The sequence below is a fragment of the Rhincodon typus genome, chromosome 42 (genome assembly GCF_021869965.1).
Source record: "Rhincodon typus isolate 14 chromosome 42, sRhiTyp1.1, whole genome shotgun sequence".
Classification (NCBI taxonomy): Eukaryota; Metazoa; Chordata; class Chondrichthyes; order Orectolobiformes; family Rhincodontidae; genus Rhincodon; species Rhincodon typus.
The window spans coordinates 5677922-5697552 of NC_063373.1; the positions used below are offsets into that span (position 1 = coordinate 5677922).

At 45.9% G+C, this 19631-nt stretch overlaps 1 protein-coding gene across 1 annotated transcript in view; it reads left to right on the plus strand.

Annotated features, from left to right (window-relative positions):
- The first annotated feature begins 2722 nt into the window (after positions 1-2722).
- Positions 2723-19631, plus strand: part of LOC109925011 (zinc finger protein 665-like) — a 20543-nt gene continuing 3634 nt past the window's right edge. Inside the window, exons 1-5 of the mRNA XM_048619099.1 lie at positions 2723-2765; positions 3535-4794; positions 6190-6423; positions 19123-19228; positions 19360-19591. Of these exons, the coding sequence (XP_048475056.1) occupies positions 2723-2765; positions 3535-4794; positions 6190-6423; positions 19123-19228; positions 19360-19591 (1875 nt within the window). The remainder of the gene's footprint in view (positions 2766-3534; positions 4795-6189; positions 6424-19122; positions 19229-19359; positions 19592-19631) is intronic.

Sequence of the window (19631 nt, forward strand, 5' to 3'; positions counted from 1 at the left end):
CACACTCGGAGGAGGTGAGCAGCCTCTGCTGTATTGTTGGGCAGAAAGTACCTACTAGGTTCTTCAAATCCTGATCAAAATTAGTACAGGAAGAAACATAGACTTTAATATGAAGCAAATTTATTAAATTAGTCCACTTAATATATATTAGAGACATATGCAAACTAATGAGTCAAACTATTAACTTAAAACTACATAATATACACAAATATATATACTAGTAAATGAATCTCACGCTGCCTTCTATCTATCAGGGACTTTAGAGATGGTGGCACTCAGAGATCTATCTCAGATTCCTCAGCATTGGTCTTGCAAACCCCAGCATACTGGTGAAATGTCCGATGAGTGGGACTCAATGGAATGCTCCAGAGAACGGTCATGGATGGGCAGAATGGCTTGCTCCATACGGTGGTGAATAAGTGAACGTGATTCCCAAAGTAGGGTTCCTACCTCTAAGGCTGTCATGGATTCTCCGACCAACTTATAACAGCTTTGCTCCCACCTTAACAGGCTCAGAAGTGTGGTGGAGGCATTTTCTACCGATGCATTCAAGAGGGCACAGAGTGTTATTTAAAGAAAAAATAACATGCAGGAGTAGGACAGAAAGGCAACAGGTGTATCATTTAACCGACACCCTAATTTATTTTAGCAAAATGCATATATTCTCATACTTCTTGTATGTAAATTATAGCAGTGTGGCACCAAGCTGGAGACATATGCACAGATAACCTTAATAGAGGGAGATTTGAAGCATCTGAGAATCTGGTAAAGGTATTATATATTTATTATATAAATATATTATTATTAATATATTTATTATATAAATGTGCCTTGATGATGTTGTCTAAGGGAGCTGGAAACTCATGAATGCAGTCGCATTGGGATGAAGGTTTTCAACAGCTGATTCTGAAAGACGATTTACTTTTTAAAATTTGATAAAAGTCACAAGGTACTTGGCAGTCTCATTATCTGACATGGCAACAAATCTTTCTAGAATGAAAATGTCCAGACACTTCACGATTTTAAAAGGTTTTACACATCTTCCTAACCACTGACTTTGAAAATTCAAACGTCTTGATATAAGACCAGTGCGTTCATGGGGAAAGCTTGATTTAAAAATGATGGACGTGGTCAGTGGCTCATAAGCTCATCAAACATGCTGAGGCACCAGTTAGATCACATTTGACTGTAAGGGTTGGATTCTGCTGCGAAATGGAAGAGGCACCCGATCCTCCATCCATTCCTATTCTCCTTCTTTCTGGTGAGCCCCTGAACATGAAACAAGGCTGAGGAACAGGAGTAAGTAATACAGCCCCTCGAGCCTTCTCCGCCATTTGATGCCTGATCTCACCTCAACTTCATATCCAGTTTCCTGCCCGCCCTCCATAGCCCTTCAACCCATCATTAATTAAAAACCTGTCTATGTCCTCCTTAAAAAAACTCAGTGTCCTGGCATCTAATGCACTCTGGGGATGCAGATACCGTAGATTTCTGACCGTTTGAGAGTGGTAATGTCTCCTCATCCCTGTTTTAAACCTGATACGCCTCAATTCTAAAACTATGAGCTCTTGTTCTAGATTGCCTTTCTACGTCTACTCTGTCAATCCCCTTCAGCATTGTATATACCTTAGGGGTTCAGTTTGCTCAGTTGGCTAGTCTGGGATGTAGAATTATTCCAACACTATGGGTACAATCTCCATGCCGGCTGAAGTTACTGTGGGATTCACGTTCTCATCCTCTCCTAACATATGAGTTGTGGTGACCCTCAGACGAAAGCACCACCAGTCAGGTCTCTATAATGAGAGAGTGGTCCTCTGGGACAATGGCAATTTTATTTTGTCCATATCTCAATTAGGTCTCCTCTCATTCTTCTAAATACCAGAGTGCAGGCCAAAATTGCTCAAGCTCTCTTCACAAGGCAAATATAGTCAGGAGCCACACGACACTAGGTTATAGTCCAACAGGTTTATTTGAAATCACAAGCTTTCTTAGTGCTGCTCCTTCGTCAGGTGAAATGCTTCAAATCGCTCTGAAAGTCTGTGATTTCAAATAAACCTGTTGGACTATAAGCTGGTGTCGTGTGGCTTCTGACTTTGTCCACCCCAGTCCAACACTGGCATCTCCACATCAAGGCAAACATGACAGGAGTTGGGTTTCAATATAAGTCCTCATTTTTTAAGAAAATTGATTGAATGGCCGGCCCCAATCTCCACTGAAAACGAAAAAATCACAGCGGGTCAGGCAGCATCAGTGGAAAAAGTGCAAACGAACGTTTCGAGTCGAGATGACACTTCATCAGAGCTGACGCGAAGTCTCCATTGCATCACAGCAATAATGCATCACTAGTCGCCAATACAGTGTGGAGCTGAAGGAACACAGCAGGCCAGGCAGCATCAGAGGAACAGGAAAGTTGATGTTTCCAGACCCGAAACATTAATTTTCCTGCTCCTCTGATGCTGCCTGGCCTGCTGTGTTCCTCCAGCTGCACACTGTGTTATCTCCGACTACAGCATCTGTAGTACTTACTATCTCTCACTAGTCGCCAGGCCTTCTACAGCAATGGCGGCGTTTTTCCCCATGATGCTCCGCGGTGGTGAAAGTCTCCTATCATGTCACAGAGAGAGTGGTGCACAGGCGCAGTGCCCGGCAGAGTCTCGAGCATGCGTAGTGTGAGTGCTAGCGATGGTCAGTGGGTGAGTTGGGGCCCGGGCGGAGGGAAGAGATGGAGCCGGCGGCAGGACTGGGCGGCTCCTTGCTGGAACAGGGTGTGTAGGCCGTAATGGAGATTCCGGGTTTGCAGAGAGCTGCAAAGGGGGAAGCAGGGCTGACAGAGATGGGGTTTTTATAAACTCCTTTACCAGGAGAGAAAATATGCAAACTGCAACTCAGAGAAATGTTTGCCTCTTCCTAATCTCCATCCTGCACTGACACAGATGGGATTCATAAACTCCTTTGCCAGGGCGAAAGGGGATGTGAATCTGCACGGAGCAAGTTGTAATTCAGACAACTGTATACCATCTCACTGAATTCGAAACGTTAGCTCTTGTCTCTCTCCCCACAGATGCTGAGTTTCTCCAGCAATTGCCGTTTTCATGTGCATGCAATCTCTGGATTGACAGGAGGGAAGGGGTTTGCAAATTTATACTGCTGTTGAGAAGGATTGGATTAATTGAGGCCTTTAAGCAAATCCAGCAGTGACCTTACAGGGGTGTTTAAAATGATGTAAAATCGCTGGGCTTGAAATGTTGACTGTATGTTTTGTTTTCTCTCTGCAGATGCTGTCAGACCTGCTGAGTTTCTCCAGCTCTTTCTGGTTCTCTGTTCTGACTGTGAGAAAAAAATTTAAACATTAAGACTGGAAAACCAACCAGACGAATCTGACGAAAACTTCAAACATTAGCTTGCTCTCTTTGCACCGAAGCTGCCTGACCCACTGTGATTTCCAGCACATTTTGTTTCCAAGACAAATACATATCCCCAATTGAGTGAGTTCCAGTGAACTGACAGTGAAAAGAGCTTTAACCAGTTAAACAGCCTCAAAAAAAGTAGCACCGTTCACAGCAGTGCGCATCCATCAACGTGTTCTGCAGGTTGACTTCAGCCTCGGTGGATCAACAAAGCTGGAGAGACACGAGGAGGTTCACACCACGGAGAAGCCGTGGAAATGTGGGGACTGTGGGAAGGGGTTCAATTACCCATCAGAGCTGGAAACGCATCGACGCAGTCACACCGGGGAAAGGCCATTCACCTGCTCCGTGTGCGGGAAGGGATTCACTCAGTCTTCCAGCCTGTACACGCACCAGCGGGTTCACACCGGGGAGAGGCCGTTCACTTGCCCAGAGTGTGGGAAGGGATTTAAGGCCTTCTCAACTCTCCGGACTCACCAGCGTGTTCACTCTGACAAGAGACCATTCAAATGTTCTGACTGTGAGAAGAGCTTTAAAAGCAGAAAGGACATTGTGACACACCAACGCAGTCACACTGGGGAGAGACCTTTCACCTGCAAAGTGTGTGGGAAAGGATTCACTCAGTCATCCCATCTCCTGACCCACCAAATTGTTCACACTGATAAGAGACCTTTTAAATGTTCTGACTGCGAGAAGAGCTTCAAAAGCAAAAAGGATTTACTGAACCACCAGCGCACTCTGACCGGGGAGAGGCCATTCACCTGCTCCGTGTGTGGGAAGGGATTTACGTGCTCATCCCACCTGCTGACCCATCAGTTTGTTCACACCACCGAGAGGCCTTTTGAATGTTTCGACTGTGAGAAGAAATTTAAAAGCAAAAAGGACCTGCTGAAACACCAGTATACCCACACCGGAGAGAGGCCATTCATTTGTTCTGTGTGTGGGAAGGGATTCACTCGATTGTCCCACCTGTCAAGGCATCATCGCCTTCACACTGGAGAGAGGCCGTTCACCTGCTCTGAGTGTGGGCTTGAATTTGTGGATTTATCTGATCTTCTGACACACCAGCGAGTTCACACGGGGGAGAGACCATACACCTGCTCCCTGTGTGGCAAGAAATTCACTCAGTCCTCCCACCTCACCACACACCAACTGGTTCACACCGACAAGAGACCCTTTGAATGCTCCATCTGCGAGAAGAGGTTTAAAAGCAAGCAGAACCTGCTGACGCATCAGCGTGTTCACACAGGGGAGAGGCCATTCCACTGTGCCACGTGTGGGAAGGGATTCAGTCAGTCTAACAACCTCCTGAGACACCACCAGCTTCACTTGCGAGAGCAGGGATTGGATTCTGCCGCCGTTGCTGATGCGAACCACATTCAGGACTGAATCACAGCTGGTCACCCGTCCCTGGTGAGGGCCCACGGATTTGTGGTACATGTCAAGGATATTGACTTAAAAATAGGGGCCACGATAAAAGAGCTTGTAAATGTCACGGAGTTTGCTTGTCAAGTTGACAACGAGGAAGAACTGTTGGACAAAATTGACCACCTGGTCAGATGGGCAGGAAAGTGGCAAGTGGAATCTGAAGAAGTGTGAAATGACGAATTTTGGGGAAACTGAACCAAGGCAGGAGGACGCACAATAAACTGTATGAGGCTGAGAAGATCAAGCTCACACATCTCTGAAGGTGGCTGGACAGGTAGACTGGGAGGTTAAGAAGGTATTCACAATACTTCCTTTCCTTGGGCAGGTTGGAAATCGCAAGAGAGATACTGCTTGAACTGCGTGAAACACTAGTTAGAGCACAGTTAAAATACAGAGGACTGTTTGAATCTCTACACTAATCAAGTATAATGTGAGGCATTGATTTCTTTTTCTTTATTCTTCTTGGGATGTGTGTATTGTTAGCAGGGTTGAAAGCTGCCACCCATTCTAATTGCCTTTGAAGTGGATAGGTCCTAGGCTCTTTCAGGGGGCAACTAACAGTCAATCCCATTGCCATGGGCCCAAAGTCACATGGAGTCCGCACCAGGTAAATGCAGCAGATTTTCTTCCCTAAGGGGACGTCAGTGAATCTGATGGGATCGGGGAGGTGGTTTATGACAATCGGTGACAGTCTTGTAGTTACTACCATAAGCTTGCAATTCCAGATTCATTAATTGAATTCAAATTCCACCAGCTACTTGAACCCAGAATTAACCCAGGACCTGTGGATGACTGGTCCAGTCGCGTAAGTAAAGAGAGGTTGGATTCAGTTGTTCAAAGATGAAGAAAGTTAGGGCTAAACTCATGAGAGAACATGGTCTGAACATCCCCACTAGGGGGTGCAAGAGAGCATGCAGGCGCAGAAGCGCTACGTCACTGCAAAGCGACGGAAGCAACTACTTTTTAAAGGGGTGGAGGTGTCAGTGAAGTAGGGGGAAGTGATGTCCTCTGTGTTTCCACAGAGTTTTTATTCCTTCCTTTCTTCCATCCCAGCAAACCACATGCCCGAACGCAACCCATAGCCACTATTTCTATCTCACAGTCTGTCTTGCCCGCCATGAAGAGCCACCAGGCTCAAAATCTGGAGGTCGACTGCGCGTGCGTACGTCGTGTGGCGCAACTACGCAATGTCGTCGCGGTATGCGTTCCGTCCTGTAATTGACGTCACTGGGACCTTTCGCGCTTGCGCATTTGGAGACCCTTAAGCTACAATGTGTTCAGACAGCCAAAAAAAAAGCGAGGAGAAACATTTCTCTGGACGCCCTAATGAATTAAAGTGACTTCTGCACACTAGCAGAAGCTGTTCGGATCGGCAGGCAATTCTGCTCGAAGTTTATTTTGCAGAAGACACCAAGCAATCGAACAAATAAAGGTATAGCAGGGCAGCTCAGTCTCGTGAAGGGCTCATCCTGTTCCATCTCGGTAAACCTGGATCCTCTGAGAGTGCCAGATAAGTGCAGGGACCGCCGTCAACTGGAGCAGCAGGAAGCAAAAGGGAACGGCCCGTCAGGTGTCTTCTTGACTGAAAGTAATACCGTTTCCAGTGGTGCTGTGGATAATTCAGTACACACTCCCTTGATTTCTGTGGAATATATATCGGTCACTTACACATTAATGTATTATTTCTTACATATGAGGTATGAGCAAAAGTTTTGCAGTATTGTGGCTGACCCTGAGGAATAAAGCTGTTGACTGCAAAAAGTATAAATAGATAATCTGGTGGGCAGAAAAGTATTAAATGGAATTCAGAGAAGTGTGAAGTGAAACATTTGGAGAGGGCAAAAAACAGCAAGTGCAAAACATATGACTGGGAGGATACTGAGACATGTAAAGGCTGACACGCATAGAATTATAGGGTTATGTTGGAGCTGTACAAAACTTTGGTTGGGCCACAGCTGAAGTACTGTGTGCAGTTCTGGTCCCCACACTATAGGAAGGATTTGACTGCACTGGTCGGGGTGCAGAGGGAGATTCACCAGGATGTAGCCCAGGATGGAGTGGTTTAGCGATGAAGGGAGACTGGATAAACGTGGGTTATTTTATTTAGATTAGCGGGTGCCTGATAGAGGTGGATAAGATTATGAGGGGCGTCGACAGGGTGGATAGGAAGGAACGGTTCCCCTTAGTTCAGTAACAAAGGGGACATGATTTTAAGGTGAAGGGCAGGAGGTTTAGAGGGGATCTGAGGAAAAATGTTTTCACTCAGAAATTGTGGGGTCTGAAATGCACTACCAGGGAGGGTAGTAGAGGCTGGAAACCTCACAACTTTTTAAAAAGTTCTTGATGAGCATTTGAAGTGTCAGAACATTAAAGGTTATGGGCCAGGTGCTGCAAAATGGGATTCATGTAGACAGTTTGGCTAAGATTGGATGGCCTGGAGGGCCTAGAGAGGGAGCTTGGAGTGCATGTTCACACATCCTGAAGGTAGTAGGATAGACAGATAAGGTGGTTAAGAAAGCATAAGTGATACATTCCTTTATTGGCTGAGTGAATGTTCTATTCAACAGTAGGGAATGTCTCCAACATTTTTTGTTGACAGTATAGAAGTTGGGAGGTCATGTTGTGGCTGTACAGGACATTGGTTAGGCCACTTTTGGAATACTGCGTTCAATTCTGGTCTCCCTGCTATAGGAAAGATATTGTGAAACTTGAAAGGGTTCAGAAAAGATATACAAGGATGCTGCCAGGACTGGAGGGTTTGAGCCATGGGAAGAGGCTGAATAGGCTGGGGCTATTTCCCTGGAGTGTCAGGGCTGAGGGATGACCTTATATAGGTTTATAAAATCATGAGGGGCACAGATAGGGTGAATAGCCAAAGTCTTTATCCCCAGGGTAGGTGAGTGCAAAACTAGAGGTTTAAGGTGAGAGGGGAAAGATTTAAAAGGGACCTAAAGGGCAAGTTTTTCATGCAGAGGATGGTGCATGTATGGGATGAGCTGCCAGAGGAAGTGGTGGAGGCTGGTACAATTACAACATTTAAAAGGCATCTGGATGGGTACTTGAACAGGAAGGTTTTAGAGGGATATGGGCCAAATGCTGGCGAACGGGACTAGATTAATTTAGGATAGCTGGTCAGCATGGACGAGTTGAAGTGAAGGGTCTGTTTCTATGCTGTACATCTCTATGACTCTAACATCACAGATTGAAATCACAGATGCTGCCAGAGCTGCTGAGTATCTCCAAATATTTTCTGCTCAAATTGCAAGAGCAGGGAGATTATGCTGGAGTTGTTTAAAACACTAGACTGTAGCTAGAAAACAAAAAAACAGAAATTGCTGGAGAAGCATCTTCATAAATAAGGTTACTGGACTCGAAATATTGTCTCTGCCTTCTCTCTCCCTATAGATGCTACCAGACCTACTGAGTTTCTCCAGCAATTTCTGGTTTTGTTTCAGATTTCAGGCATCCGCAGTTCTTTGCTTCATTATAGCTAGAGCATGGTGTCCGTTTGCTGCATTGGCAGGAAGGGTGTGATTGCAGTAGTGAAGGTTTTTTTTTTAATTCATGCATGGGATGAGAGCGTCGCTGGCGAGGCAGCATTTATTGCCCCATCCCTAATTGCCTAGAGGGCAGTTAAGAGTCAGCCACATTGCTGTGGATCTGGAGTCACGTGTAGGCCAGACCAGGTAAGGATGGCAGTTCCCTTCCCTAAAGGACATTAGTGAACCAGATGGGTTTTTCTGACAATCGGCAATGGATTCATGGTAATCATTAGACTCTTGATTGCAGATTTCTTTCTTTGAATTCAAATTCCTCCTTCTGCTGTGGCAGGATTAGAACTCAGGTCCCCAGAACATTACCTGGGTCTCTGGATTAACAGTCCAGTGATAATACCACGAGACCATTGCCTCCCCTGGCAGGGGTAGGTACAGGGATGTGACCACGAGTGCCACAATTAGCTACACGGAAAAACTGGATAGACTGAGGCTGGAGCAGCAGAGAGTGGGGATTGTGTGTGTGTGGTTAAAGGAGCAGGGGGCGGGCAGGAGTGCAGAAGAATTTATTTCCAGGAGCAGAGAGGTTAATAAACATGATGCAGAGATTTAACGTAACCAGCAGAAGGATTGGGAGGAGGAATACAGAAATCATTTCACCCGATGGGATGCAGGGGACCCGGAATTCAATGCCTGTTAGATTTGTAATCGGAGGAACTCTTCTCGGGTAAAAAGAAAACCACTTGGATATGAATCGGAGATGCTGTATCCTATGGGATTGCAGGCCCAGCTTTAGCAGGCGTAAATTTGATGGGTCAAATGGCCTCCTGTGTGGTAAATGTACTGTGTTTCTATTCTGACAGCTGAAGTTTGTCGCTGCTGATGTTAGTGACCTCCCAGAATTGAGTACTCTGGATGACTGTGAAATAAATGGCTTTGTATTCAGCATACTGTCCTGGACTTTTGTCTTTCCCGCCAGTGTGAGAGTCATAGAATTCCTACAGTACGGAAACAGGCCACGGAGTCCACACTGACTCTTTGAAGAGCGTTCCACTCAGACCCTATCCCCGTAACCCTGCATTTCTCATGGCTAACCCATCTGAGCCAGCACATTCCCGGACACTATGGGACAATTTAGCACGGCCAATCCACCTAACCTGCATATCTTTGGACTGCGGGAGGAAACTGGATCACCTGAAGGAAACACACGCAGATACGGGGGAGAATGTGCAAACTCCACACAGACAGTTGCCCGAGGGTGGATTCAAACCTGGGATGCTAGTGGCCGTGAGGCAGCAGTGCACTTGAACCACCGTGCCACCATTCTGAAAAATATTTTAAGGGAGGTAGGACCAAGGAAACAGACCCTTCTGCCCAACCAGTCCATGCAGACCATAATCCCAAATTAAACTAGTCCCACTTGCCTGCGCTTGGCCCATATCCCTCCAAACATTTCTCATTCATGTATAGTCAAGGCCTTTCTCCCAGGGTAGGGGAGTCCAGAACTAGAATGCATAGGTCTAAGGTGAGAGGGGAAGGATTTAAAAGGAACCCAAGGGGCAAACCTTTCAAACAGATGGTGGTGTGTGTATGAAATGAGCTACCAGAGGAAGTGGTGAAGGCTGGTGCATTTACTACAGTTAAAAGGCATCTGGATAGGTATGTGAATAGGAAGGGTTGAGAGGGAAATGGGCTAAATGCTGGCAGATGGGACAAGATTAATTTAGGGTATCTGGTTGGCACAGATGGGTTGGACCGAAGGGTCTGTTTCCATGCTGTACAACTCTAAGACTTATCCAAATGTCTTTTTAAACATTGTAACTGTACCCACATCCATCACTTCCTCTGGAAGTTCATTCCACACACATACTACCCCCTGTGTAAAAAAATTGGCCCTTACATCTTTGTTTTAATTTGTTTCCCTCTCACCCTTAAAAATATGCCCCCTTGTCTTGAATTCCCCCACCATAGGGAAAAGACACCTGCCATTCACCTTATCCATTCAGCTCATGATTTTATAAACCTCTATGAGGTCACCCCTCAACTTTACCCGGTTGGAGCTCATGTGGGGCAGGGTTACAGCAGAACTTCAACCTGGACGTTGTCCTTCAGGGTTAGACCGAGCGGGGCAAATGGCAGAGACAACAAGGTGCAGGGCTGGATGAACACAGCAGGCCAAGCAGCACCATAGGAGCAGAGAGGCAGTTTGGTTTCTCTTGCTGCTCTTCACCCGCAGCGATGTCCCAAAGGGGTTCAATTTTGAGGTACGTAAGAAACGTATCCCGGTCGCTCTCCTTCCTGGTTCGGAACATCAGCTCCTTTACAACTATGGTGAGAGTCGGGAAGAACGAGGGTGAATGCCGGAAACGTGCTGTCAATTCCGAGATTGATGTGACACGTTGATTGAAAATGAATGGGTGAAAATCTGGATTGAAATTGGCAGAGCTAAAACGAGCCTCTTAAATGCAGGGACCATTACACAAATAAATATTTGAGCTCCAGGTAAAGAACGACTGGCAACATGTCTTCATGTTCCTCTGTTTAATTAACGCAAATAAAACACAAGGATAAATAAAATACTTCGAACAAGGGAGTTGCAATGCAATGCTGACAGTCACTCTGGGAACACTGCCCCTGTCAAACTCCAGACTACTGACCCTGCTGAAGGTTGTAGGCTCAGGGAATTATAAGAAAGCTGAGTTTCAATATCCTACCTCGTAAGGAAGACCATATGATGTAGCAGCAGAAGTAGGACATTCAGCCCATTGAATCTGCTCAGCCACTGAATGAGATCATGGCTGATCTGATCATCCTCAACTTCCACTTTCCTGGCTTTTCCCCCACTACCCTTGATTCCAGTACTGATTGAAAATCTGGTAGGAGGTTCACTCAGTTGGTTCTGAAGTCAAGATGGTTGGCTTATGAGGAGACATTGAGTAGACTGGGTACATTCATTGGAATTTAGAAGAATGATGGGGGATCTTATAGAAACATATAAAATTATGAAGGGAATAGATAAGATAGAAGCAGGGAGGTTGTTCCCACTGGCGGGTGAAACTAGAATGAGGGGGCAGAGCCTCGAAATAAGGGGGACCAGATTTAGGGCTGAGGTGAGGAGGAATGTTTTCACCCAAAGGGTTGAGAATCTGTGGAATTCCCAGTAAAGCAGCTGAAGCTACCTCGTTGAATGTTTTTAAGGTGAAGATAGATTATTGAACAGTAAAGGAATTAAGGGTTATGGTGAGCAGGCAGGTAAGTGGAGCTGAGACCCCAAGAAAGATCAGCCATGACCTTATTAAATGGCAGAGCAGGCTCGAGGGGCCAGATGACCTACTCCTGCTCCTATTTCTTATGTTCTTATCTGTCTCTCTCAACCTTGAATATACTTTACGACTCAACTGCACTCTGCAGTGAAAAATTCCACAGGTAGGAATCTCCTCTCGGAGGATGGCCATACTCAGGAACTGCCTGGGATTTTATCTGTCAGTATAAGTCTATGGATGAATGATGTCTGATTCACCAAACTGTCTGACAACGATCTCAGTTTGGGATAAGATAGAATCAGTTTCCAGGAGAAGAGGGTCAAACATCATCAACAATTGAGGGAGAAAAAAAGCAGCCATTCGAGAAGCAAAGAGATTTTGGAAAGGAAAGTGCTCTGCTGGAGAGGATTTAAGAAGTCATCCAGCCTGTTGTCTCACAGTCAGTCCCCTGTTCCAAGCACAGGAAAGCATTCATGGACTCAGCCAACCTGATGAAAATCACCAGCCCGCTCACACTGAGAAAGGTTGTTCCTCTGTGAGATTGGATTCATTTGATTCAGCAAGTTCACCAGTGAGTTCACACCACATTCAGGGTGTCTGGCTGTGCGTGTTTCTATCCACGTGCAAAAAAGTTGTATCATCATCCCAACTGCAAAAATGTCAGACACAAAACGGAGAGAGGCTAGGAAAGCAACTGTCGGCCAGACTGGGTAATGACGGCAGATTTATTTGGATCTTCCTTGCCTGATCACCCTCTGCCTACGTTCCACGTCTCAAGCCCCAAGCGCTCAGGGTAATTTTTCCTTTTTAAAACCTTAAACCTATTGCTTGGTCAGTACGAATGTTGCCACGATACACTTTCCGCTTGTAGGCTGTCTTAGAATTCCCTTCTCAAGCACACCCTCAACATCGGGGAAATTAACATTATCTGTAATACCAAGAGGATTGTAGAGATCCTGATTATCCCCGGAATGTTGTCCTGTATTTTACACCGTCTCCCACCTGTGAGGCAATAAATCACTCAGTGCAAGACCATAAGACACAGGAGCAGAAGTATGCCATTTGGCCCAGCGAGTCTGGTCTGTCATTCAGTGAAATCATAGCTCCATTTTCCTACCTTATCTCCCTTACTGATTGAAAATCTCTCCCTCTCTATCTCAGCCTTGAATATACTCAATGACCCAGCCTCGACAGCCCCTCCGGGCTAAAGAGTTCCACAGATGCATTCCCCTCAGAGAGAAGAAGTTCCTCCCCATTTCTGTTTTCAGTGGGTGACCCCTCACTCTGAGATGATGCCCCTCTGGTCCTAGACTCTCCCACAAGGGGAAACAACCTCTTCACACCTCCCCACACCTCCCCTGTCCAGTCCCCCTAAGAATTTTGTCTGTTTCAATAAGGTCGCCGCTCATCCTTCTAAACAAGGACAGGCCGAACCGAACCAACTCACCCTCTCCTCATAAGACAGTCCCTCAATACCCAGGATCAGTCGAGTGAACCTTCTCCAGAGCGCCTCAATGCGAGGAAATCTTTCCTTAGATATTAACACATTATTGTTGCCTCCGTCCCATGATTGTTCAATACAAATTGAAATTCAGAGGAATGGTGTAAAATTGGTTCCTCAAAACTGCTCAGAGTGCCTGAGGGGTTATTCTTACTTGAATGTCTCTGATATTATTCTTACAGATACCGTTAGTTTATGTGCACTGTCATAGAGTCCTACTTAATGGAGACAGGCCCTTCAGCCCAAACTGGTCCTTGTAAATTTCTCCTGCACTCTTTCCAGTTTAATAACATCTTTCCGATAGCAAGGTGACCAAAATTGAACACAACTCTCCAAGTCTGGCCTCACCAAAGTCCTGTACAACTGCAACATAACTTGCCAACTTCTTTACTCAATGTCATGACTGCTAAAGGCCAGTATGCCAAAAGCCTACTTCACTGCCCTGTCTACCTGTGACTCCACTTTCAGAGAACCGTGCACCTGAACTCCAAGGTCCCTCTGTTCCACTACACTCCTGAAGGCCCTACCATTCACCATGAAACTCCTACTTTGATTTGACTTTCCAAAATGCAACACCTCACAACTATCTATATAAAACTCCATTTGCCATTTCTGACCCACTTCCCCAACTGACCACTGTCAGTCCAGTCGTTTGGTGCTGTACATCCCAGAGTACAGGAATTGATCCTCAACTAAGTCAGAGTCATACAGATTCAGCATGGAAACAGATTCTTCTATTCAGTCGGTCCATGCCAACCATAATCCCAAACTAATCTAGTCCCATTTGCCTGCATTTGGCCCATATCCCTCTAAACCTTTCCTATTCACGTACTTATCCGAATGTCTTTTAAATGTTGTAACTGTACCCGCATCCACCTCTTCTTCTGGCAGTTCATTCAGCACACGAACCACGCTCTGTGTGAAAAAGTTACCCCCCAGGTCCCTTTTAAATCTTTCTCCTCTCTCAAACCTATGCCCCATAGTTTTGAACTCACCTACCCTAGGGCAAAGGCCTTTGCTATTCATCTTATCTGTGCCCCTCATGATTTTATAAACCTCCATAAACCTCCTCAACCTCCTACACTCCAGTGAAAAAAGTCCCAGCCCATCCTTATAACTCAAACACTCCATTCCCGGCAATATCCTGGTAAATTTTTCCTGAACCCTCTCCAGTTTAATAATATCCTTCCTAGAGTAGGGCGACCAGAACTGTTCACAGTACTGCCAAAAAGAGGCCTCGCCAATGTCCTATACAACCTCAATATGACATCCCAACTCCTATACTCAATGGTCTGAGCAATGAAGGCATGTGTGCTAAATGCCTTCTTAACCATCCTGTCTACCTGTGAAGCAACTTTCAAAGACCTTTCAACTATTTGAACCACTAGGTTACTCTGACAACAATACCCAGGGCCCCAGTTTTAACTGTACAAGTCCTGCCTTTATTTGTTTGACCAAGATGCAATACCTCACATTTATCCAAAATCTTATTGTAGATGGTCATTGCCTGGCATTGGCGTGGAATGAACGTTACTTGCCAATTGTCAGCCCAAGCCTGGATATTGTGCAGATCTGTTGCATTTGAACACGGACTGCTTCAGTATCTGGTGAATGGTGATCATCACCGAATATTCTGACCTTATGATGGAGAAAGGGTCACTGATGAAGCAGCTGAAGATGACTGGGACTAGAGCACTACACTGGGGAATTCCTGCAGAGATGTCCTAAAGCTGAGATGACTGGCCTCCAACAACCACAACCATTTTCCTATGTGCCAGGCATGACTCCAATCAACAGACAGTTTATCCCCCGATAACCATTGATTCCAGTTTTGCTCGGGCTTCTCCGTGCCACATTCAGTCAAATTTAGTCATGATATCAAGGGCTGCCGCTCTCACTTCACCTCTGGAATTGAGCTCTTTTGTCCATGTTTGAACCAAGGCTGTTAAATAGAATCATAATGTCATAGAGATGTACAGCATGGAAACAGACCCTTGAGTGCAACTCATCCTTGTCGACCAGATATCCTAAATAAATCTCGTACCATTTGCCAGAATTTGGCCCATATCATTTGAAACCCTTCCTACTCATATACCCATCCAGATGCCTTTTAAATGTTGTAATTGTACCAGCATCCACATCCTCTGGCAGCTCATTTCATACACGCACCACCCTCTGTGTGAAAACATTGCCCCTTAGGTCCCTTTTAAATATTTCCCCTCTCACCTTAAACCTATGCCCTCTAATTTTGGACTCCCTCGCCCTGGGGAAAAGACCTTGTCTATTCACTCTATCCATTCCCCTCATGATTTTACAAACCTCTCAGCCTCTGATGCTCCAGGGAAAATAGCCCCACCCTATTCAGCTTCTCCCTCGAGTTCAAACCATCCAACCCTGGCAACATCCTTGTAAATATTTCCTGAGATCTTTCAAGTTTCACAACATCCTTCCTGTAGCAGGGAGACCAGAATTGAATGCAGGATTCCAAAAACGGCCTAACCAATGTCCTGCAATATGACCTCCCAACTTCTTTACTCAATGCACAGACCAAAAAAGGCAAGCGTACCAAACACCTTTATCACTGTCCTATTTACCTGCGACTCTACTTTCAAGGAACTATGAACCTGCACTCCAAGGTCTCTTTGTTCAGCAACACTCCCGAGCACCTTACCATTAAGTGTATAAATCTTGCCCTGATTTGCCTTTCCAAAATGCAGCACCTCATGTTTATCTAAATTAGACTCCATCTGCCACTCCTCGGCCCATTGGCCCATCTGATCAAGATCCCATTGTATTCCGAGGTAACCCTCTTCGCTGTCCACTACACCTCCAATTTTGATGTCGTCTGCAAACTTACTAACTGTGTCTCCTGTGCTCATACCTAAATCATTTATATAAATTACAAAAAACAGTGGGCCCAGCACTGAACTTTGTGGCACACCGCTGGTCATAGGTCTCCAGACTGAACAGCAACCCACCATTACCACCCTCTATCTTCTACCTTCAAGCCAGTTCTGTATCCAAATGGCTAGTTCGCCCTGTATTCCATGTGATCTAACTTTGCTAGCCAGTCTACCATGAGTAACCTTGTCAAACGCCTTACTGAAGTCCATTTAGATCGCATCCCAGTCGGGGGGTAAACTGTCTGTTGATTGGAGTCATGCCTGACACTTTTTTAAAAAACTCAATCAAGTTCGTGAGACATGATTTCCCACGCACAAAGCCATGCTGACTATCTCTAATCAGTACTTGCCTTTCCAAATACATGTAAATCCTGTCCCTCAGGATCCCCTCCAACAACATGCCCACTGCCGATGTCAGGCTCACTGGTCTATAGTTCCCTGGCTTTTCCTTGTTGCCTTTTTAAAATAGCGACACTACATTAACCAACCTCGAGTCTTCTGACATCTCACCCGTGGCTATCGATGATACAAATACCTCAGCAAGGGGCCCAACAATCACTTCCCTCGCTTCCCACAGAGTTCCAGGGTACACCTGATTAGGTCCCAGGGATTTATCCATCTTTATGCGTTTTAAGACATCCAGTACTATGTGTTCTCTAATATGGACATTTTTCAAGATGTTGGTATGTATTTTCCCAAGTTCTCTACCTTCCATATCCTTGTCCAGAGTAAACACTGTTGCAAAGTACTCATTTAGTATCTCCCTTATCTCCTGCGGTTCCGCACATAGGCGGCTTTGCTAAATCTCTAAGGGGCCTTATTCTTTCCTTTTGTTCTTAATGTATTTGCAGAATCCCTATGGATTCTCCTTAACCCTATTTGCCAAACTTATCTCTTTCCCGCTTTTGCCCTCCTGATTTCCCTCTAAAGTATACTCCTACTGCCTTTATACTCTTCTAGGGAATCACTCAATCCCTGCTGTCTATACCTGACATATGCTTCCTTCTTATTCTTAACCAAAACCTCAATTTCTCTAGTCATTCAGCATTCCCCACACCTACCAGCCTTACCCTTCACCCTGACAGGAATATACTGTCTCTGGATTCTCGTTATCTCATTTTTGAAGGCTTCCCATTTTCCAGCTGCCCTTTACCTGTGGACATCCTCCCCCCACTCAACTTTTGAATGTTTTTGCCTAATACCATCAAAATTGACCTTCATCCAATTTAGAACCTTTAACTTTTACATCCGGTCTATCCTTTTCCATCACTATTTTAAAACTAATAGAATGATGTTCACTGGCCCAAAAGTGCTCCCACACTGACACCTCAGACACTTGCTCTGCCTTATTTTCCAAGAAAAGGTCAAGTTTTGCACCTTCTCTAGTCAGTACTTCCATATACTGAATCAGAAAATTTTCTTGTACATACTTAACAAATTCCTGTCCATCCAAGGCCTTAACACTATGGCAGTCCCAGTCTATGTTTGGAAAGTTAAAATCCTCTACCATTACCACCCTATTATTCCTACAGATAATTGAGATCTCCTTACAAATTTGTTTCTCAATTTCCCACTGACAAGTGGGGGGGTGCGACATCTATAGTACAATCCTAATAAGGGATTTCTCAGTTCCACCCAAATAATTTCCCTGGATGTATTCCAGGAATATCCTCCTGAAGTATAGCTGTAATGTTATCCCTGATCAAAAATGACACTCCCCCCTGCCTTTCTTGCTCCCCGTTTCTATGCTTCCTATAGCATCTATACCCTGGAACATTAAGCTGCCAGTCCTGTCCATCCCTAAGCTACATCTCTGCAATCTATGATATCCCAGCCCCATGTTCCCAACCACGTTCAGAGTTCACTTGCCTTACAATGCTTTTTGCATTGAAAGAAATACAGTTTAATTTGTCAGTTCTACCTCGCTCTCTGCTTTCTTCCTGCTTGCCTTTTTCCCAACTGTACCAGTCTCGGACTGATCTTTTTTCTCACTGTCTCCCTGGGACCACCAACCCCCCACCCCTCCCCAATTTCCTCTTACTAGTTTAAATCCTCCTGCGCAGCTCCACCAAATCTCCCCGCCAGTCCTAGTTAGATAATTCATGAATGTTTGTTTACACTGTCATTAACAAGCTTATAGCCTGCATTTGAAATACCTGCATCAGTCTTGTATCTAAGTGACAGGTTTGCTGCTATTCTAGGGAATCTATTCTGATATACTGGCATGCTGACCTTAAATCCTCCTGGAGGAGCACACTCCCCAAGACCTTGCCATCTCTACTTGCCCCCAGAATATGTGGTGGTGAACTGCCTTCTTGAACCACTGTGTTATATTTGATATAGGTAAACCTTGCCAATGCGGTTAGGGAGTTCCTGGATTTTGACCCAGTGACACTGAAGGAATGGCCAATATATTTTCAAGTCTAGATGCTGACTGGCTTGGAGGGGAGGTCGCAGGGGGTGGTATCCCCACCTGGATGGTGGAGATCGTTGTGAGTTTGGTAGGTGCTGTCTAAGGATCTTTGGTGAATTTTGGCAGTGCATCTTGTAGATGGTACAAACAGCTGCGACTGAGCGTCGATGGTGTATGTTTGTGGATGTGGTGCCAAGCAAGTGGATTGCTTTTTACCGAATGGTGTCAAGCTTCTTGAGTGTCATTTTAAAAACTGGCTAAAAGTAACACGTACAAACGCAACAAGATCCGGACAATATCTTGGCTTGCGCTAATAATTGGTGAGTAATATTCGTTCCAAACAAATGCCAGGCAATGACCATCTCCACTAAGAATTTGGATAAACGTAAGGTATTGCATTTTGGGGCAGGACTTATAAAGTTAATGGTAGGGCCCTGAGCAGGTTGTCTTTGCCCAAGCAATCAGGAGACTTGTTTGTAGTCTCTGCCATTTGGAAGGACAACAGGATTATTCACTTCAATTGGTTGGATCACAAAGCCGGCGCCGCCCCCTCATTGATTCCGATTGGATGGGTGGCGAGTCTGTCTTTCAGCCACGCCCCATACTTGACTCCGACTGGATATAGGAACCGTCGGTCTTCTAGCCCCGCCCCTCGTGGGCTCTGATTGGACCAACTGGTCCTCCAACCCTGCCCCCTCCTTTCCATTGGCAAGGACTCACCGTCGGGCATGCGCGTTGCCGTTACTGGCTCGAGACCCTGGCCAGGTCCGTCGCGGCGGTTCAGCGCGGCGAGGCCCGGGGCTGGAGGGTCGACCGGGGGTAAGGCTTCATAAGTACCACGCGTAAGCAATTCGAACCTCAATTAGGATGCTGCCATCCTGCCTTTCTGAGCCGGCGTGAACTGCTCGGGGGCCCTCTTTCTCTCTCTCTCTCTCGCCCACCGTGTCCAGGCCTGAGGTGACGGCCGCCATTTTGTCGGGCGGCCAGGCGCATGCGCGGTTGGTGGAGGGTGCCCGAATCTCGTCCCGCCCCCGTCTCCGATTGGTCGGAGCCGCCACCGGACTTCCCAGCCTATTGGCCCGCGGCAGCCATCCGTATCCATATGGGGCGTGGCCAGCAGGGGACATGCGCCATGAGGGGAGGGCATCACGTGATGTAAACACAGACCTGGTATCTGAGATAGTAAGAACTGCAGATGCTAGAGTCAGAGATAATACAGTGT